Raw genomic sequence first — 16,818 nt, 5'->3', positions numbered from 1 at the left:
CTCATTTTGACTTGTTTTAAGGACATTACATCAAAGTTGGATCAGCCTGTAGTGTGGTTTTCCACTTTAATTTTGAGTGTGACTCCAAATCCAGACCTCCATGGGTTGATAAATTTGATTCCCATCGATAGTGGAATGTGCTGGCAACAAAATCACACAAAAATGATGTAAAGAAAAAAGTATTTAATAAGAAGATTTCATTCATTCAGATCTAGGATGTGTTATTTTAGTGTTCCCTTTATTCTTTTGAGCAGTTCCATTACCAAGATTATATCAAAATGAGCTCTAACTTCCTGAATGAGCTCGAACTTCCTGAACCCGCATAACAAGACCATTTCTGAGACAACCAGTATAGAGTACACATACTTATATGGAAAAGTACACAAACATATGCAGGGATGTGATCAGGGCAACGTAGTAAAATCAGGAAATGTTTGATTTTTGCTTATACATTGAAGAAAATGTAAGAAAGGCAGGAATTGCTGATTGATCAGAAGAAAAAAAATCACATCCCTGATATAGACATCTGAAGCTACTACCTTGTGAGAGAGCAGAGAGAATAAGGAGAGATGGTAGAGTTCACTACACGGGTCTGCTACGGAGAGACTAGAGAGGAGAAAAGGACAGTCTGCTACAGTTAGGAGGGAGGGAGGAACGGAGGGAGGGATAGCTGTAAACGGAGAGAAGAGGGAGGGCCCTCCCCCCATACACCTGTGGGCCAGGTGAGGTGAGGTGAGAGTACAGGTACCTGTGTAGTGCTTGGAGGTGCTGAGTTCCGTTAGTGTGTCCCTCCAGTCACTGTACCAGGGGACGCTAGCTTTAAGAGAGCGATCTGACAGGGGGAGAGAGTCAGGGACTAGCGTTAGCAACATCCCATTACCTGTACAGGAGCTGATGTTCACCACTCATAGATCTACAGTACCAACATCATAGATATACACCATCTCACATAGTAGATTGTAGTTATGACCAATGTGGGTAAAACCAGGGAAGGGCAGCATTATAGGAGACTGAGACTAAGGTCAATCTTACCACCATGGCTCAAACTTTAAACCTACAAAGGGGCCCCTATAGATAGCGTGGAGAAAAGGTTAGCCCAAATCACAAGCTTAGCATTCAACAAAACATTGACGACAGAACATGTCATGTGTTTGCTCCATTCATAGGTCAAAGGGAGACACAGGAGGGCCATGGTTGGATTGACTTTAGGTTAGGGTTAGAGGAGGCTGTTTGACCCAAGCAAGGGAGACACAGGAGGGCCATGGTTGGATTGACTTTAGGTTAGGGTTAGAGGAGGCTGTTTGACCCAAGCAAGGTCCACTAATAGTATGGGAGCAACAGTGGGGATTGGAGGGGTTTGAGGAAGTGGACCATAAGAGGGACACGCTCTGTGGTAACGTCACCACAACAACGTTGCAACAACATCGCCCAAAGCTCATTCTTTAACAAATGGAACTGGAAACTCCATGAGCCTGTTTTTTTTGTTTTATTACCTTCCCGAAATTTAACACAAAATATATTATTTGTCTAGGCTACATTCATATCAGATCCAGTGAGAAAGAATGTCCTGCCAAGTGCATTTCACAGAGCTGAATTTCAAGTAAATAAAAGCTTTTATGGATATTTATATTCCATTGTCAAAAGGTGTGACCTGTAAAGTCATAGGTTAGAGGGCAGAGATTGTAGGAAGGCTCTTACCCAAGGGTCATCCAGGTGAGTAAAAGAGAAAATGAAATGGGGGAAGAAGGTCAGCAATGAGGAAATGAACAAAATAAATCAACATGGAAATCACCTCCCATGCCGCACTATACTTGGGGCAGCAGGTAGCCTAGTGGTTAGAGCATTGGACTAGTAACCGAAAAGTTGCAAAATGGAATACCCGAGCTCACAAGGCAAAAATCTGTCGTTCTGCCCCTGAACAAGGCAGTTAACCTACTGTTCCTAGGCCATCATTGAAAATAAGAATTTGTTCTTAACTGACTTGCCTAGTTAAATAAAGGTTCATATATATATACATACACACATTTGCTGTTATTGTCAACAACAAAAAATGTACTAAATAACTCGTCATCCCCCATGTTCTCTCCTTAGTGTTTGTTGTCCTCTACAGGACAGTCTGTGGAACTACAGGACTTCTCATTCCTCCTCATCAACCAACACTACATTCCTACAGCTCATGATTTCAGGCCTCTGTTCTGTCTTAGTTTAACTATTACTAAACCTGTGGCCAGAGTTCATTCTTCTCACATCGGTCTTCGCCCAGGAACTTATGGCGTCAAATCAGCCTCAAGTCCATAATTGAGCAAGCAAACACTGAGTGGAGAGCAGGCTCCTGCGAGCAAAAAACGAGTGCCACTAGTGCACAGACCAGTCGAGAGCACAGAATGTGGTCCAGCAAGCAGAGGATGGGTCTCGCGAGTGCACAGACAGCGGGGTCGAGACGGATTTTTGTTTTGCATGTCAATATGCACAAAAAGCTTATTCATCTCATTTTGTGTACAAATTTGTTTACATCCCTGTTAGTGAGCATTTCTCCTTGGCCAAGATAATCCATCCACCTGACAGGTGTGGTATATCAAGAAGCTGATTAAACAACATGATCATTACACAGGTGCACCTTGTGCTGGGGACAATAAAAGGCCACTAAAATGTGCAGTTGTGTACCACAGATTTAGGCAGTACGTCCAACCAGCCTCACAACCGCAGACCATATGTAACCAGGCCCAGGACCTTCACATCCGGCTTCTTCACCCGCGGGATCGTCTGAGACCAGTCACCCGGACAGCTGATGAAACTGAGGAGTATTTATGTCTGTAACAAAGCACTTTGTGAGAAAAACTAATTCCGATTGGCTGGGTCTTGCTCCCCAGTGGCTGGGTCTTGCTCCCCAGTGGCTGGGTCTTGCTCCCCAGTGGCTGGGCCAGTCTCCCCAGTGGGTGGGCCAGTCTCCCCAGTGGGTGGGCCAGTCTCCCCAGTGGGTGGGCCAGTCTCCCCAGTGGGTGGGCCAGTCTCCCCAGTGGGTGGGCCATGGGTGGGCCAGTCTCCCCAGTGGGTGGGCCTTGCTCCCCAGTGGGTGGGGTGGGCCAGTCTCCCCAGTGGGTGGGGTGGACCAGTCTCCCCAGTGGCTGGGCCAGTCTCCCCAGTGGGTGGGCCAGTCTCCCCAGTGGGTGGGCCAGTCTCCCCAGTGGGTGGGCCAGTCTCCCCAGTGGGTGGGCCAGTCTCCCCAGTGGGTGGGCCATGGGTGGGCCAGTCTCCCCAGTGGGTGGGCCAGTCTCCCCAGTGGGTGGGCCTTGCTCCCCAGTGGGTGGGGTGGGCCAGTCTCCCCAGTGGGTGGGGTGGGCCAGTCTCCCCAGTGGGTGGGGTGGGCCAGTCTCCCCAGTGGCTGGGGTGGGCCAGTCTCCCCAGTGGGTGGGCCAGTCTCCCCAGTGGGTGGGCCAGTCTCCCCAGTGGGTGGGCCAGTCTCCCCAGTGGGTGGGCCAGTCTCCCCAGTGGGTGGGCCATGGGTGGGCCAGTCTCCCCAGTGGCTGGGTCTTGCTCCCCAGTGGGTGGGGTGGGCCAGTCTCCCCAGTGGGTGGGCCAGTCTCCCCAGTGGGTGGGCCAGTCTCCCCAGTGGGTGGGCCAGTCTCCCCAGTGGGTGGGCCCATGCCCACCCATGTCTGCGCCCCTGCCCAATAATTCAAAATCCAGATTGGGGACTAATTGATTTAAATAGACTATAATAGACATAAATCGATAATTTCCTTATATGAACTGTAGCTCAGAAAAAAAATTAAAATGTGTTGCATGTTTCGTTTATATTTTTGTTCAGTAAATCTTTGATCTACTTTGTGCTCTTTCCACAGATGGCTCTAGATTGCTGATAACAGCTGATGAGACTACCTTCGATTTGACTTCTGTATTACTGCCTGTAATCAGTACCACTAAAAAATAAAAAAAAATTAAAATAAATGTACACTAATTTCAGAGACAATGGTAGTTCCCAAATCAGACAATTACTATAAAACAAAAATCGGTTTTCCTCAATTAAAAGTTTGGAGAATGCCTGGCGGTGCTTGTCCTCAGTCCTCCTGAATGTGTGGCCAATCATTAACCTGTTAACCTGAGTTTAGCTGGTTAATCATTCATTTGTTTACATTCTATTATTTGTAACTGGTATTGTACTGTTAATGTAGAAGGGTCTGCCCTTCGTGTCTCCATTATAAAAAAAACTAAAAAAACATATGCTGTGTGCACCCTTGGGCTTAATAAATACCCTAAATATTAAATCCTACCGTTCTCTCAATTCCTGCACTCTCTTAACTAGCCCTTCCTTTCAATGTTACCATCATTCCATTATTATTTGTGTACCCACATGCAGGGGAGATTTACATGTAAGGGATTACAAAAGAAACAGTAACAAATACGTTAACAGGAAAAATATTGTAATCAGATGATTATACTTCAATTCAGAAATTATTTTTGTTAGAAAAAAATCTTTGACACTTCTGTTGTTTTCTCAGTGACATTCAAATCAAAAATGGAAAAAAGGCATAAGTTTAAGTTTGTTCCACCTGAGCGAGTCTGACCACAAGTCAGAGACCACTGCGGCGACACACCAAATGTTTCTGATCGATCGCAGGAAAGGTGTATCTAAAGCTACAGTTCAAGGTATATCTTCCAATGGTGCTGTCAAGATCCAAAGACAATCCAACTTTAATAAACACTTGGTGGTAAGGATGACAGCGGTGGTGTGTAGTCTACGGCGATACAGAGATCACATCATCGATATCTACATAGAGCATCGATGTGAATCACACTGCTGCTCTCTCATTTAGCTATCTGCGACTTACGGATTGTGGTTGTTGCTGTTAACAAATCTAAATGTGAATTTTAACCCAAAAATGGTTGAATTCAAGAAGTTTAAGATGCCTATCAATCATTGTTTTTTAAACCTGTGGACAGCCAGTGAAAAATGAGCACATAACGGCTGCATAGTGAGGACCCCAGCCGTGGGAATAAAAGTAGGTCTTATTGCTCAAACTAATTATTGCGGATACATTTTCTTTTAAATCCATTAGTCTAATGGACACATGCTGAAACTGGCACAGTTTTGAAATATTTAAAAAGGGTCAATCTGTAGTGAATGTGGTTGCTACATCCACTACACACATTTTTTTTTTTACTTGTTTGTGTTTTTCTACAGTGGGGAGAACAAGTATTTGATACACTGCCGATTTTGCAGGTTTTCCTACTTACAAAGCATGTAGAAGTCTGTAATTTTTATCATAGGTACACTTCAACTGTGAATGACGGGATCTAAAACAAAAATCAAGAAAATCACATTGTGTGGTTTTAAGCAATTAATTTGCATTTTATTGCATGACATAAGTATTTGATACATCAGAAAAGCAGAACTTAATATTTGGTGCAGAAACCTTTGTTTGCAATTACAGAGATCATATGTTTCCTGTAGTTCTTGGCCAGGTTTGCACACACTGCAGCAGGGATTGTGGCTCACTCCTCCAGATCCTTCAGGTTTCGTGGCTGTCGCTGGGCAATACAGACTTTCAGCTCCCTCCAAAGATTTTCTGTTGGGTTCAGGTCTGGAGACTGGCTAGGCCACTCCAGGACCTTGAGATGCTTCTTACAGAGCCACTCCTTAGTTGCCCTGGCTGTGTGTTTCGGGTCGTTGTCATGCTGGAAGACCCAGCCACGACCCATTATCAATGCTCTTAATGAGGGAAGGAGGTTGTTGGCCAAGATCTCACAATACATGGCCCCATCCATCCTCCCCTCAATACAGTGCAGTCATCCTGTCCCCTTTGCAGAAAAGCATCCCCAAAGAATGATGTTTCCACCTCCATGCTTCACGGTTGGGATGGTGTTCTTGGGGTTGTACTCATCCTTCTTCCTCCTCTAAACACGGCGAGTGGAGTTACAACCAAAAAGCTCTATTTTTGTCTCATCAGACCACATGACCTTCTCCCATTCCTCCTCTGGATTATCCAGATGGTCATTGGCAAACTTCAGATGTGGATGGACATGCGCTGGCTTGAACTGGGGGACCTTGCGTGCGCTGCAGGATTTTAATCCATGACGGCATAGTGTGTTACAAATGGTTTTCTTTGAGACTGTGGTCCCAGCTCTCTTCAGGTCATTGACCAGGTCCTGCCGTGTAGTTCTGGGCTGATCCCTCACCTTCCTCATGATCATTGATGCCCCACGAGGTGAGATCTTGCATGGAGGCCCAGACCGACAGTGATTGACCATCTTGAACTTCTTCCATTTTCTAATAATTGCGCCAACAGTTGTTGCCTTCTCACCAAGCTGCTTGCCTATTGTCCTGTAGCCCATCCCAGCCTTGTGCAGGTCTACAATTTTATCCCTGATGTCCTTACACAGCTCTCTGGTCTTGGCCATTGTGGAGAGGTTGGAGTCTGTTTGATTGAGTGTGTGTGTGGACAGGTATCTTTTATACAGGTGCATTAATAGAGGTAATGAGTGGAGAACAGGAGGGCTTCTTAAAGCAAAACGAACAAGTCTGAGAAAGCCGGAATTCTTACTGGTTGGTAGGTGATCAAATACTTATGTCATGCAATAAAATGCTAATGAATTACTTAAAAATCATACAATGTGATTTTCTGTATTTTTGTTTTAGATTCCATCTCTCACAGTTGAAGTGTACCTATGATAAAAATTTGACTTTTACATGCTTTGTAAGTAGGAAAACCTGCAAAATTGGCAGTGTATCAAATACTTGTGTATGTGTGTGTGTGTGTATATACACACACACACACTTGAAGTCAGAAGTTTACATACACCTTAGTCAAATACATTTAAACTCAGCTTTTCACAATTCCTGACATTTAATCCAAGTATAAATTCCCTGTCTTAGGTCAGGTAGGGTCACCACTTTAATTTAAGAATGTGAAATGTCAGAATAACAGTTGAGAGAATTATTTATTTCTGCTTTAATTTCGTTCATCACATTCCCAGTGGGTCAGAAGTTCACATGCACTCAATTAAGATTCGGTAGCATTGCCTTTAAATTGTTTACCTTGGGTCGAACGTTTCGAGTAGCCTTCCACAAGCTCCCCACAATAAGTTGGGTGAATTTTGGCCCATTCCTCCTGACAGAGCTGGTGTAACTGAGTCAGGTTTGTAGGCCTCCTTGTTCGCACACGCTTTTTAAGCGTGCCCACAATTTTTCTATAGGATTGAGGTTAGGGCTTTGTGATGGCCCCTCCAATATCTTGACTTTGCTGTCCTTAAGCCATTTTTCCACAACTTTGGAAGTATGCTTGGGGTCATTGTCCATTTGGAAGACCCATATGCGACCAAGCTTTAACTTCCTGACTGATGTCTTGAGATGTTGCTGCAATATATCCACATCATTTTCCTTCCTAATGGAGCCATCTATTTTGTGAAGTGCACCAGTCCCTCCTGCAGCAAAGAACCCCCACAACATTGATGCTGCCACCCTCGTGCTTCATGGTTGGATTGGTGTGTGCAAGCCTCCCCCTTTTCCCTCCAAACATAGCGATGGTCATTATGGCTGAACAGTTCAATTTTTGTTTCATCAGAACATAGGAAATTTTTCCAAAAAAGTACAATCTTCGTCCAGATGTGCAGTTGCAAACCGTAGTCTAGATTTTTTTTATGGTGGTTTTGGAGCAGTGGCTTCTTCCTTGCTGAGCGGCCTTTCAGGTTATGTCGGTATAGGACTCGTTTTACTGTGGATATAGATATTTTTGTACACGTTTCCTCCAGCATCTTCACAATGTCCTTTGCTGCTGTTCTGGGATTGATTTGCACGTTTCGCACCAAAGTATGTTCATCTCTAGGAGACAGAATGCATCTCCTTCCTGAGCAGTATTTTATTTATCCAACTACGCAAGTCAGTTAAGAACAAATTCATATTTCCATTGATGGCCTAGGGACAGTGGGTTAACTGCCTTGTTCAGGGACAGAACGACAGATTTTTACCTCGTCAGCTCTGGGATTTGATCTTGCAACCTTCCAGCACTCTGCAACAAGTCCAGCGCTCTGCAACAAGTCCAGCGCTCTGCAACAAGTCCAGCGCTCTGCAACAAGTCCAGCGCTCTGCAACAAGTCCAGCGCTCTGCAACAAGTCCAGCGCTCTGCAACAAGTCCAGCGCTCTAGCCACTAAGCTACCTGCCGTCCCAGGTATGACAGCTGCGTAGTCCCATGGTGTTTATACTTGCGTGCTATTGTTTGTATAGATGAACGTGGTACCTTCGGGCATTTGGAAGTTTCTCCCAAGGATGAACCAGACTTTGAGGTCCACAATTTTTAGTTCCTGAGGTCTTGGCAGATTTATTTTGATTTTCCCATGATGTCAAGCAAAGAGGCACTGAGTTTGAAGGTAGGCTTTGAAATACATCCACAGGTACACCTCCAATTGAATCAAATGAGAATCAGAAGCTTCTAAAGCCATGACATAATTTTCTGGAATTTTCCAAAGCTGTTTAACCTCTTCAGTCGACCCTCTACTTTTTTGAACATTCTGTTAAAAATCGCGCAACATTTCAGCGCCCTGCTACTCATGCCAGGAATATAGTATATGCATTTGCTTAGTCTGTGTGGATAGAAAACACTCAGACGTTTAAAAAACTGGTTAAATCACTGCTGTGGCTTTACCAGAACGGCATTTACATCGAAAAGCACAGGAAAAACTGATCACTGAAAATGGGAAAATATATCCATGCGCTACTTGATCCCATTGATAAAGGTGAACCACAATTAATTGACTGAGGTTGCACTACCTACAGCTTCCACACGGTGTCTAGAGTCTTGTCATTTCCCTTCAAGTTTTTTCTTGGTCAAACACATGCAGGACACCGTATCTCCTCCGGTCTAGGACCGGATATTTTCGTTGAGTTTCTAGCCGGACATTTTTCCAGACGGACAGCTAATGATCTTTACATCGCCTCCTGATGAATTTTATCGCTTATTAACGTTTACTAATACCTAAAGTTGCATTACAAACGTATTTCGAAGTGTTTTGTGAAAGTTTATCGTCGACTTTTTGAATTTTAAAAAATGACGTTACGTTTTGAAACGATGTTTTTTTCGTTTATCACACAGTCTACATATAACGATATCTAGGCTTTATATGGACCGATTTAATCGAAATAAAGACCCAAATAGTGTTTATGGGACATCTAGGAGTGCCAACAAAGAAGATGGTGAAAGGTAATGAATGTTTTCTATTTTATTGTGCGGTTTGTGTAACGCCGAAATGCTAATTATTTTGTTTACGTCCCGTGGGTCTTTTGGGGTGTTGCATGCTATCAGATAATAACTTCTCATGCTTTCGCCGAAAAGCATTTTAAAAATCTGACTTGTTGCCTGGATTCACAACGAGTGTAGCTTTAATTCGATACCCTGCATGTGTATTTTAATGAACTTTTGAGTTTTAACTAATACTATTAGCATTTAGCGTAGCGCATTTGCATTTCCAGAGCTCTAGTTGGGACGCAAGCGTCCCGAGTAGAAGCAACAGGTTAAAGGCACAGTCAACTTAGTGTATGTCAACTTCTGAACCACTGGAATTGTGAACAAGTTCAATAATCTGTGCAAATAATTGTTGTAAAAATTACTTGTGTCATGCACAAAGTAGATGTCCTAACCGACTTGCCAAAACTATAGTTTGTTAACAAGAAATTTGTGGAGTGGCTGAAAAACAAGTTTTAAAGACTCCAACCTAAGTGTATGTAAACTTCGACTTCAACTGTAAGTACCAGTCAATAGTTGACACACCCACTCATTGAAGGGTTATTCTTTATTATTACTATTTTCTACATTGTAGAATAATAGTGAAGACATCAAAACTATGAAATAACACATATGGAATCATGTAGTAACCAAAAAAAGTGTTAAATTAAAATATATTTTATATTTGAGATTCTTCAAAGTAGCCACCCTTTGCCTTGATTAACATCTATACATGGACAGCCATGTAAACTTTAACATTATTATAGAAAAGACAGTCTGCTTTGTCATACAAACAAACGTTGCTGGCTAACTTTAGAAAGTAGATTCCACTCAACTCAAGGTATAGTATAGCCATGTATTTATTTCCCAATAACTGTGCTCATGTTTCAAGTTGAAGCGGTTTCCAAGTCGTTCTGTGCTTACTGTTCAAGCTGGCTAGCAAGCTAAACAGCCGGCTCTGAAGCACATGTATATGTTTGATGTCATGCAATCACACAACACTGGACTGGCCAAGGGTAAGCATGGCCGTTTGTCCATCACTCCAGTGTAAGTGACCAATCGAAGGTTTCTAGACACGCACCCGCCCTCTAAGCCCACCCCCACTAGATTGGATTTCAATCGATTCTTTTTTTTTTTTAAACCCAAAGGTGATCTGCAGCAATGAGGTTCTGCTTGCCCAAAATCACACTTTGCAAGCTCTCACGTCTGGCCTGTTGGATCGCGGGACATCCTCTGCTCTCTCGAGACCATTTCTTGACTGGCCTGTGTGCTCGCTGCACTCATCTCTCCTCTGTGCCCTCGTCTCAGCGTTTGCTTGCTCAATGATGTTTAATCAGGTTCGACAGTGCCATCTCACACATAATGGACTTGAGGCTGATTTGACACGATAGGAATTTAGAAGGGACTGAGGTTGTACCACAGATAACAGCTTTGGTGGTACTGTGAACTCAATGGAGTCAGCTATGGCTTGTGGCTGCCCAAGCCCAACTTCTCAGTTTTACTTTGACTGCACTATGGAGGTTCCCTGACTGTCGCACTAGTTTGGCAGACAGAAACCATGCTCGACTGCAGTTAGCATCTGAAAATAAATTTGACTGGTCATGCTTATCAGTCTATAGGTTCTTTTGCATAGTTTTGCGGAATTAAATTGTCAGAATTTAATTAATTGTGTCAGTCATAAAACAGGAACAGTGTCTTGATGGACTGGAATCATTATTTTGCCTAAAATAAAGTACAGTGAGTTTATAGAGCTAGAAAGTAGCTTACTTACATCAACTAATGCCTGTCTCTACTCAGAGTGAGCAAGCCAGAGCGGAGACTTGTTGCTAGGCAACTCACAGACGGAGGCTGCAGTGGGGGAGAGTGGAGCAGCACGAAGCAGCGAACAGCTAATAAAAATAAACGTTTCACAGTATTTCTGTCCTACTGGTTTTCATATCAACTTTCTTTGGTTGTCCAGAAGCCAAAGGCACAATCCTAGTCACATTAACAACCCATCCTAGTTTTTACATATTAAAATGGTCCCTCTAAGTTTCTAATGGAGATGTTCATCTCCGTCACATGAAATGGCTGGCATCAGGTGCATATTTTGGGAAACTCTACCGGCTGTAGAGTAGAGTTTAAATCATGCAAAACAAAATTATTTTTAGGCCTATACGGAGTCTAAATACACATTTTACAGAAAAATTATTTATGATATTTTTTTAACAAAGGCCATAAAAAAAACTGCTGTTTTCCCCATGATTGCAAGAATTGTTGTGCATTGACCTCTTCTCAGAATGCATGTTTACAAGGGCTTGTCAGAATGCATGTTTACAAGGGCTTGTCAGAATGCATGTTTACAAGGGCTTGTCAGAATGCATGTTTACAAGGGCTTGTCAGAATGCATGTTTACAAGGGCTTGTCAGAATGCATGTTTACAAGGGCTTGTCAGAATGCATGTTTACAAGGGCTTGTCAGAATGCATGTTTACAAGGGCTTCCCACTGCATCGCTGTGCCACTAGAGATTCTGGGTTCGAGTCCAGGCTCTGTTACAGCCGGCCGCGACCGGGAGACCCATGGGGCGGCGCACAATTTGCCCAGCGTCGTGCGGGTTAGGGGAGGGTTTGGCCGGCAGGTATGTCCCTGTCCCATCGCACACTAGCAACTCCTGTGGCGGGCCGGGTGCAGTGCACGCTGACACGGTCGCCAGGTGCACAGTGTTTCATCCGACACATTGGTGTGGCTGGCTTCCGGGTTAAGAGGGCATTGTGTCAAGAAGCAGTGCTGCTTGGTTGGGTTGTGTTTCGGAGGACGCACCACTCTCGACCATCGCCTCCCCCGAGTCCGTATGGGAATTTCAGCGATAAGACAAGACTAACTGCCAACTGGATACCAAGAAATTGTGAAGAAAATGGGGTAAAAACTCAAACAAAAAAGGGAATGCATGTTTCCCTCCCTATGGCACACAACTTGAATGCGCCTCGAGAGGAATACTTGCATTGCATAGAACACACAAGCTCAGGGCTCAACATTAACCTCTCTTGGATAGGGGGCAATATTTTCATCTCCGGATGAAAAGCGTGCCCAAAGTAAACTGCCTACTACTCAGGCCCAGAAGCTAGGATATGCATATAGAATAGAAAACTCTAAAGTTTCTAAAACTGTTAAAATAATGTCTGTGAGTATTACAGAACTAATATGGCAGGCGAAACCCCGAGGACAAACCATCCGGGGGGGGTTAAATGGAGGTCATAGGATTTTCCAATTGTTTTCTATGGGATACCCTTATTAGGAACCTGGTTGCAGTTCCTATGGCCACCACAAGATGTCAACAGTCTTAAGAAATTGTTTGATGTTTTTCTTTTGAGAAATTAAGAAGTAGTCCTATTCATTGTAAGTGTCACAACTGGTGGACTATACTGTTTTGATTTGCGTGAACTGGAGCGCGCTTCGTTGTTTTCATCCGGGATTAGAAAGTTTATTCGGTCTAATTTTATCCATTATTTACGTTTTAGGGTACCTGAGGTTCGATTAGGAACGTTGTTTGAAATGTTTGGACCAAGTTTACAGGTAACTTATTAGATACTTTTTAGGCATGTTGGGCGAGTTGAAACCGGTGTATTTCTGAATCAAACGTGCCAAATAAAAATGTCCCAAAAATATTTTTGGGCCATAAAGAAGGACATTATTGAACAAAATAACCATTTGTGATGTTTCTGGAACATTGGAGTGCCAACAGAAGATCTTCTAAGATAAGGCATGAATTATATCGCTATTTCTGACTTTTGTGGCCCACCTGCCTGGTTGAAATATGATTTTCATGTGTTTGTATGCAGGGCGCTGTCCTCAGATAATCGCATGGTTTGCTTTCGCCGTAAAGCCTTTTTGAAATCTGACACAGCGGCTGGATTAACAAGAAGTTGAGCTTTATTTTGATGTATAACACATTTTCAAGAATGTAAAATATTTGAATTTGGTATTTTTGAATTTCGCGCTCTGCAATTTCACCGGATGTTGGGCAGGTGGGACGCTATCATCCCACCTGCCCATAAGAAGTTAACGCCTCTCCTTTTGCCCGGGATAAGAAAAAATATATTTAAAAAAAAAAAGTATATATATCAAAACAATACTCCAATAAGAATTGGAGCAGAGGTCAATATTTGAATAATATTCAAGTAAATTTTCCATGTAGGCCTACATAAATAAAATTGTCTACATGTCAAAGTGTAGGTGACATGCAAATTAGCTACAGCCTCGTGTCGAAAAAGATGCTGACATAACGGAGGTGCCAGAAAATGTTGCCAAACTTCAATGAGCCTTAAATCACTCAAATATAGCTGAACGCCAGTCATGCTTGACAAAATATAATGAAGGCACGAGGGGGTGATGTATATGGCCTATATAGCATGGCGAAGGCTGTTCTTAGGCACGATGCATCGCGGAAAACCTGGGCAGAGCCCTTAGCCATGATATATTGGCAATATACCACAACCCCCCGAGGTGCCTTACTGCTATTAAATTGGTTACCAACATAATTAGAGCATAAAAGACCAAATGTCTTGTCATACCCGTGGTAAACGGTCTGATAATGTTTATAATGAAGGATAATTAACATTAACGTCTATAAGTTTAATTGTGTCGACATACTCGGGCCATGGTTCGTTTAGATTAAAATGGTCACAAGACCAGAGTGAAGGACCATGCATGTTGCACACCGCACATCACCCACCTTGAATCTGAGCGAAGGCAGTCAGCAAAATGAAACCATTTATTTAAACATAAACTTAGTTCTTTAAAAACTGGATGCTTTTGAAGCATGTCTTACCTGGTTTCAAAGTAGCCTAGCCAAAACACAACCATCAAAATGTTGAGGAAAATATTTTATAAACACTTAACCAGATCAGTCCCAAAAATCGTCTTTTCATTTATCAGACTTTCATTTATCTGCATGTACAGCCCTTATATTTAACCATTTTCATTTCAGGACAACCAGGGCTACAAAAACAAAATAGACATACAGTGCCTTCAGAAAGTATCCACACCCCTTGGCTTTTTTAAACATTTTGTTGTGTTACAACCTCAATTTAAAATGGCTTAAAATTTGGATTTTTGAGTCTCTGGCCTACACAAAATACCCCATAATGTCGTAGTGGAATTATGATTTTCAAAATGTTTACAAATTCATTAAAAAGCTGAAATGTCAAATCAATAAGTATTCAACCCCTTTGTTATGGCAAGCCTAAATAAGTTCGAGTAAAAAACAAAAAAAGCTTTGTTGCAATAGTGTTCAACATGATTTTTGAAGGACTACCGCATCTCTGTACCTCAAATGTTGTTTTTTTTTACACCTTTATTTAACTAGTCAGTTAAGAACAAATTCTTATTTACAATGAAGGCCTACCGTGGAACAGTGAGTTAACTGCCATGTTCAGGGGCAGAATGAGTCATTGAAAATAAGAATTTGTTCTAAACGGACTTGCCTAGTTAAGTAAAAAGGTAAATAAAGATTCAACCCAAAACCAGGGCAGTTTTCCAATGCCTCTCAAAGAAGGACACCTATTGGTAAATAGGTAAAATAAAAGGAGACATTTAATATCCCTTTGAGCATGGTAAGTTATGAATTACACTTTGGATAATCATTTTAAATCCACAATTAGAATTCCTCCACAGTCTCAGAGGATCAAGATACTTTTTCTAACCTCTGGATTAAAACCAAATTATGATAAGTATTCAACATTATGTATTGAATCACGAAAAAATGCAACTAGTTTACCAATAAAATGGTCTGACGGGGATGTGGACATACTCATATCCCGAAAGAAAGAACTTTTTTTTTAGAAAGTCACCAAAATGATTTAAGATCTTACTACCACGGAAATGGAAAATACCTGTCTATTTGTGGAAAAATCACCCTGACTAAGTCTTTAGTCACATCACAGGTTACCTATTTGCTTATGGTTTTGCCTACACCTAGCGAACCAGCTTTTTAAATTATATGAGCAAAAACATATTCAATTTGGTATGGAATGGCAAACCAGAAAAGGGTCTATTTATATAATTCGGAGGGCTGAAATTATTAAATATTAATTCATTAGACCTCTCACTAAAGGCATCAGTTATACAAAAGTTATACTTAAATCCAAGTAAATTATTAATGTCTCGCCCCATGTCCAAGAATGGCCTTTCTCCCTTTATTCAGATTACAACCGCTCACTTTCAGTTATTTGAAAACAAAATCTCCAAAATATATATATTTTTAAACAAGCCTTATAAAGTTGGTTGTAATTTCAGTTGTATCCACCTATGTGAGAATGCTGTTCATTGACTACAGCTCAGCGTTCAACACCAGTGTCCACAAAGCTCATCACTAAGCTAAGGAACCTGGGACTAAACACCTCACTCTGCAACTGGATCCTGGACTTCCTGACGGGCCGCCCCCAGGTGGAAAGAGTAGGCAACGTGTCTGCCACGCTGATCCTTAACACTGGGGCCCCTCAGGAGTGTGTACTTAAGTGTCCTCCTGTATTCCCTGTTCACCCATGACTGAGTGGCCAAACAACTCCAACATCATCGTTAAGATGGCTGACGACACAACTGTGGTAGGCCGGATCACCGACAACGATTAGACGGCCTACAGGGAGGTGGTCAGAACTGGCAGTGTGGTGCCAGGACAACAACCTCTCCCTCAATGTGAGCAAGACGAAGGAGCTGATCGCGGAATACAGGAAAAGTCAGGCTGAACATGCCCCTAATCTCATCGACGGGGCAGTAGTGGAGCGGGTCGAGAGTTTCAAGTTCCTTGGTGTCCACCAACAAACTATCATGGTCCAAACTAGAGGTCGGCCGATTAATTAGGGCGCCGATTTGCCCATTTCATATTTATATTTATATTTATATATATATATATATATATGGGTTTAACTGCCTCGTTCAGGGGCAGAAAGACAGATTTTCACCTTGTCAGCTCGAAGGATCCATCCTTGCAACCTTACAGTTAACTAGTCCAACGCAATAACAACCTGCCTCTCTCCCTCTCTCGTTGCACTCCTGTTACGCAAATGCAGTATGCCAAGGTAAGTTGCTAGCTAGCATTAAACTTATCTTATAAAAAACAATCATAATCACTAGTTGATGATATTACTAGATATTATCTAGCTTTTCCTGTGTGGCATATAATCTGACTGAGCATACAAGTATCTACGTATCTGACTGAGCGGTGGTAGGCAGAAGCAGGCGCGTAAACATTCATTCAAACAGCACTTTCGTGCGTTTTGCCAGCAGCTCTTCATTGTGCGTCAAGCATTGCGCTGTTTATGACTTCAGACCTATCAACTCCCGAGATAAAGCTGGTGTGACCTTAGTGAAATGGCTGGCTAGTTAGCACGAGCTAATAGCATTTCAAACGTCACTCTCTCTGAGCCTTGCTCTGCATGGGTAACGCTTTGATGTGGTGGCTGTTGTCGTTGTGTTGCTGGTTCGAGCCCAGGGAGGAGCGAGGAGGGGGACGGAAGCTATACTGTTACACTGGCAATACTAAAGTGCCTATAAGAACATCCAATAGTCAAAGGTTAATGAAATACAAATGTTAGAGAGAAATAGTCCTATAATAATTACAACC

General features: G+C 42.6%; 1 protein-coding gene across 2 annotated transcripts in view; it reads right to left on the bottom strand.

Moving 5' to 3' along the window:
* The window catches only part of LOC115145402 (trafficking protein particle complex subunit 8-like), an 84,785-nt gene that overhangs the window by 52,030 nt on the left and 15,937 nt on the right, over nucleotides 1-16,818 (bottom strand). The window contains exon 3 of one of the 2 annotated variants that reach the window (XM_029686937.2): nucleotides 749-832. The exons of the other annotated variant lie outside the window; for it this stretch is intronic. Coding sequence (XP_029542797.1) covers nucleotides 749-832 — 84 coding nt within the window. The remainder of the gene's footprint in view (nucleotides 1-748; nucleotides 833-16,818) is intronic. 2 annotated transcript variants of the gene reach the window in all.

Source organism: Oncorhynchus nerka, linkage group LG17, assembly GCF_034236695.1.
Source record: "Oncorhynchus nerka isolate Pitt River linkage group LG17, Oner_Uvic_2.0, whole genome shotgun sequence".
Classification (NCBI taxonomy): domain Eukaryota; kingdom Metazoa; phylum Chordata; class Actinopteri; order Salmoniformes; family Salmonidae; genus Oncorhynchus; species Oncorhynchus nerka.
Note: the sequence above shows the minus strand (reverse complement) of the source record. Positions and strands in the feature narration are given on the sequence as shown.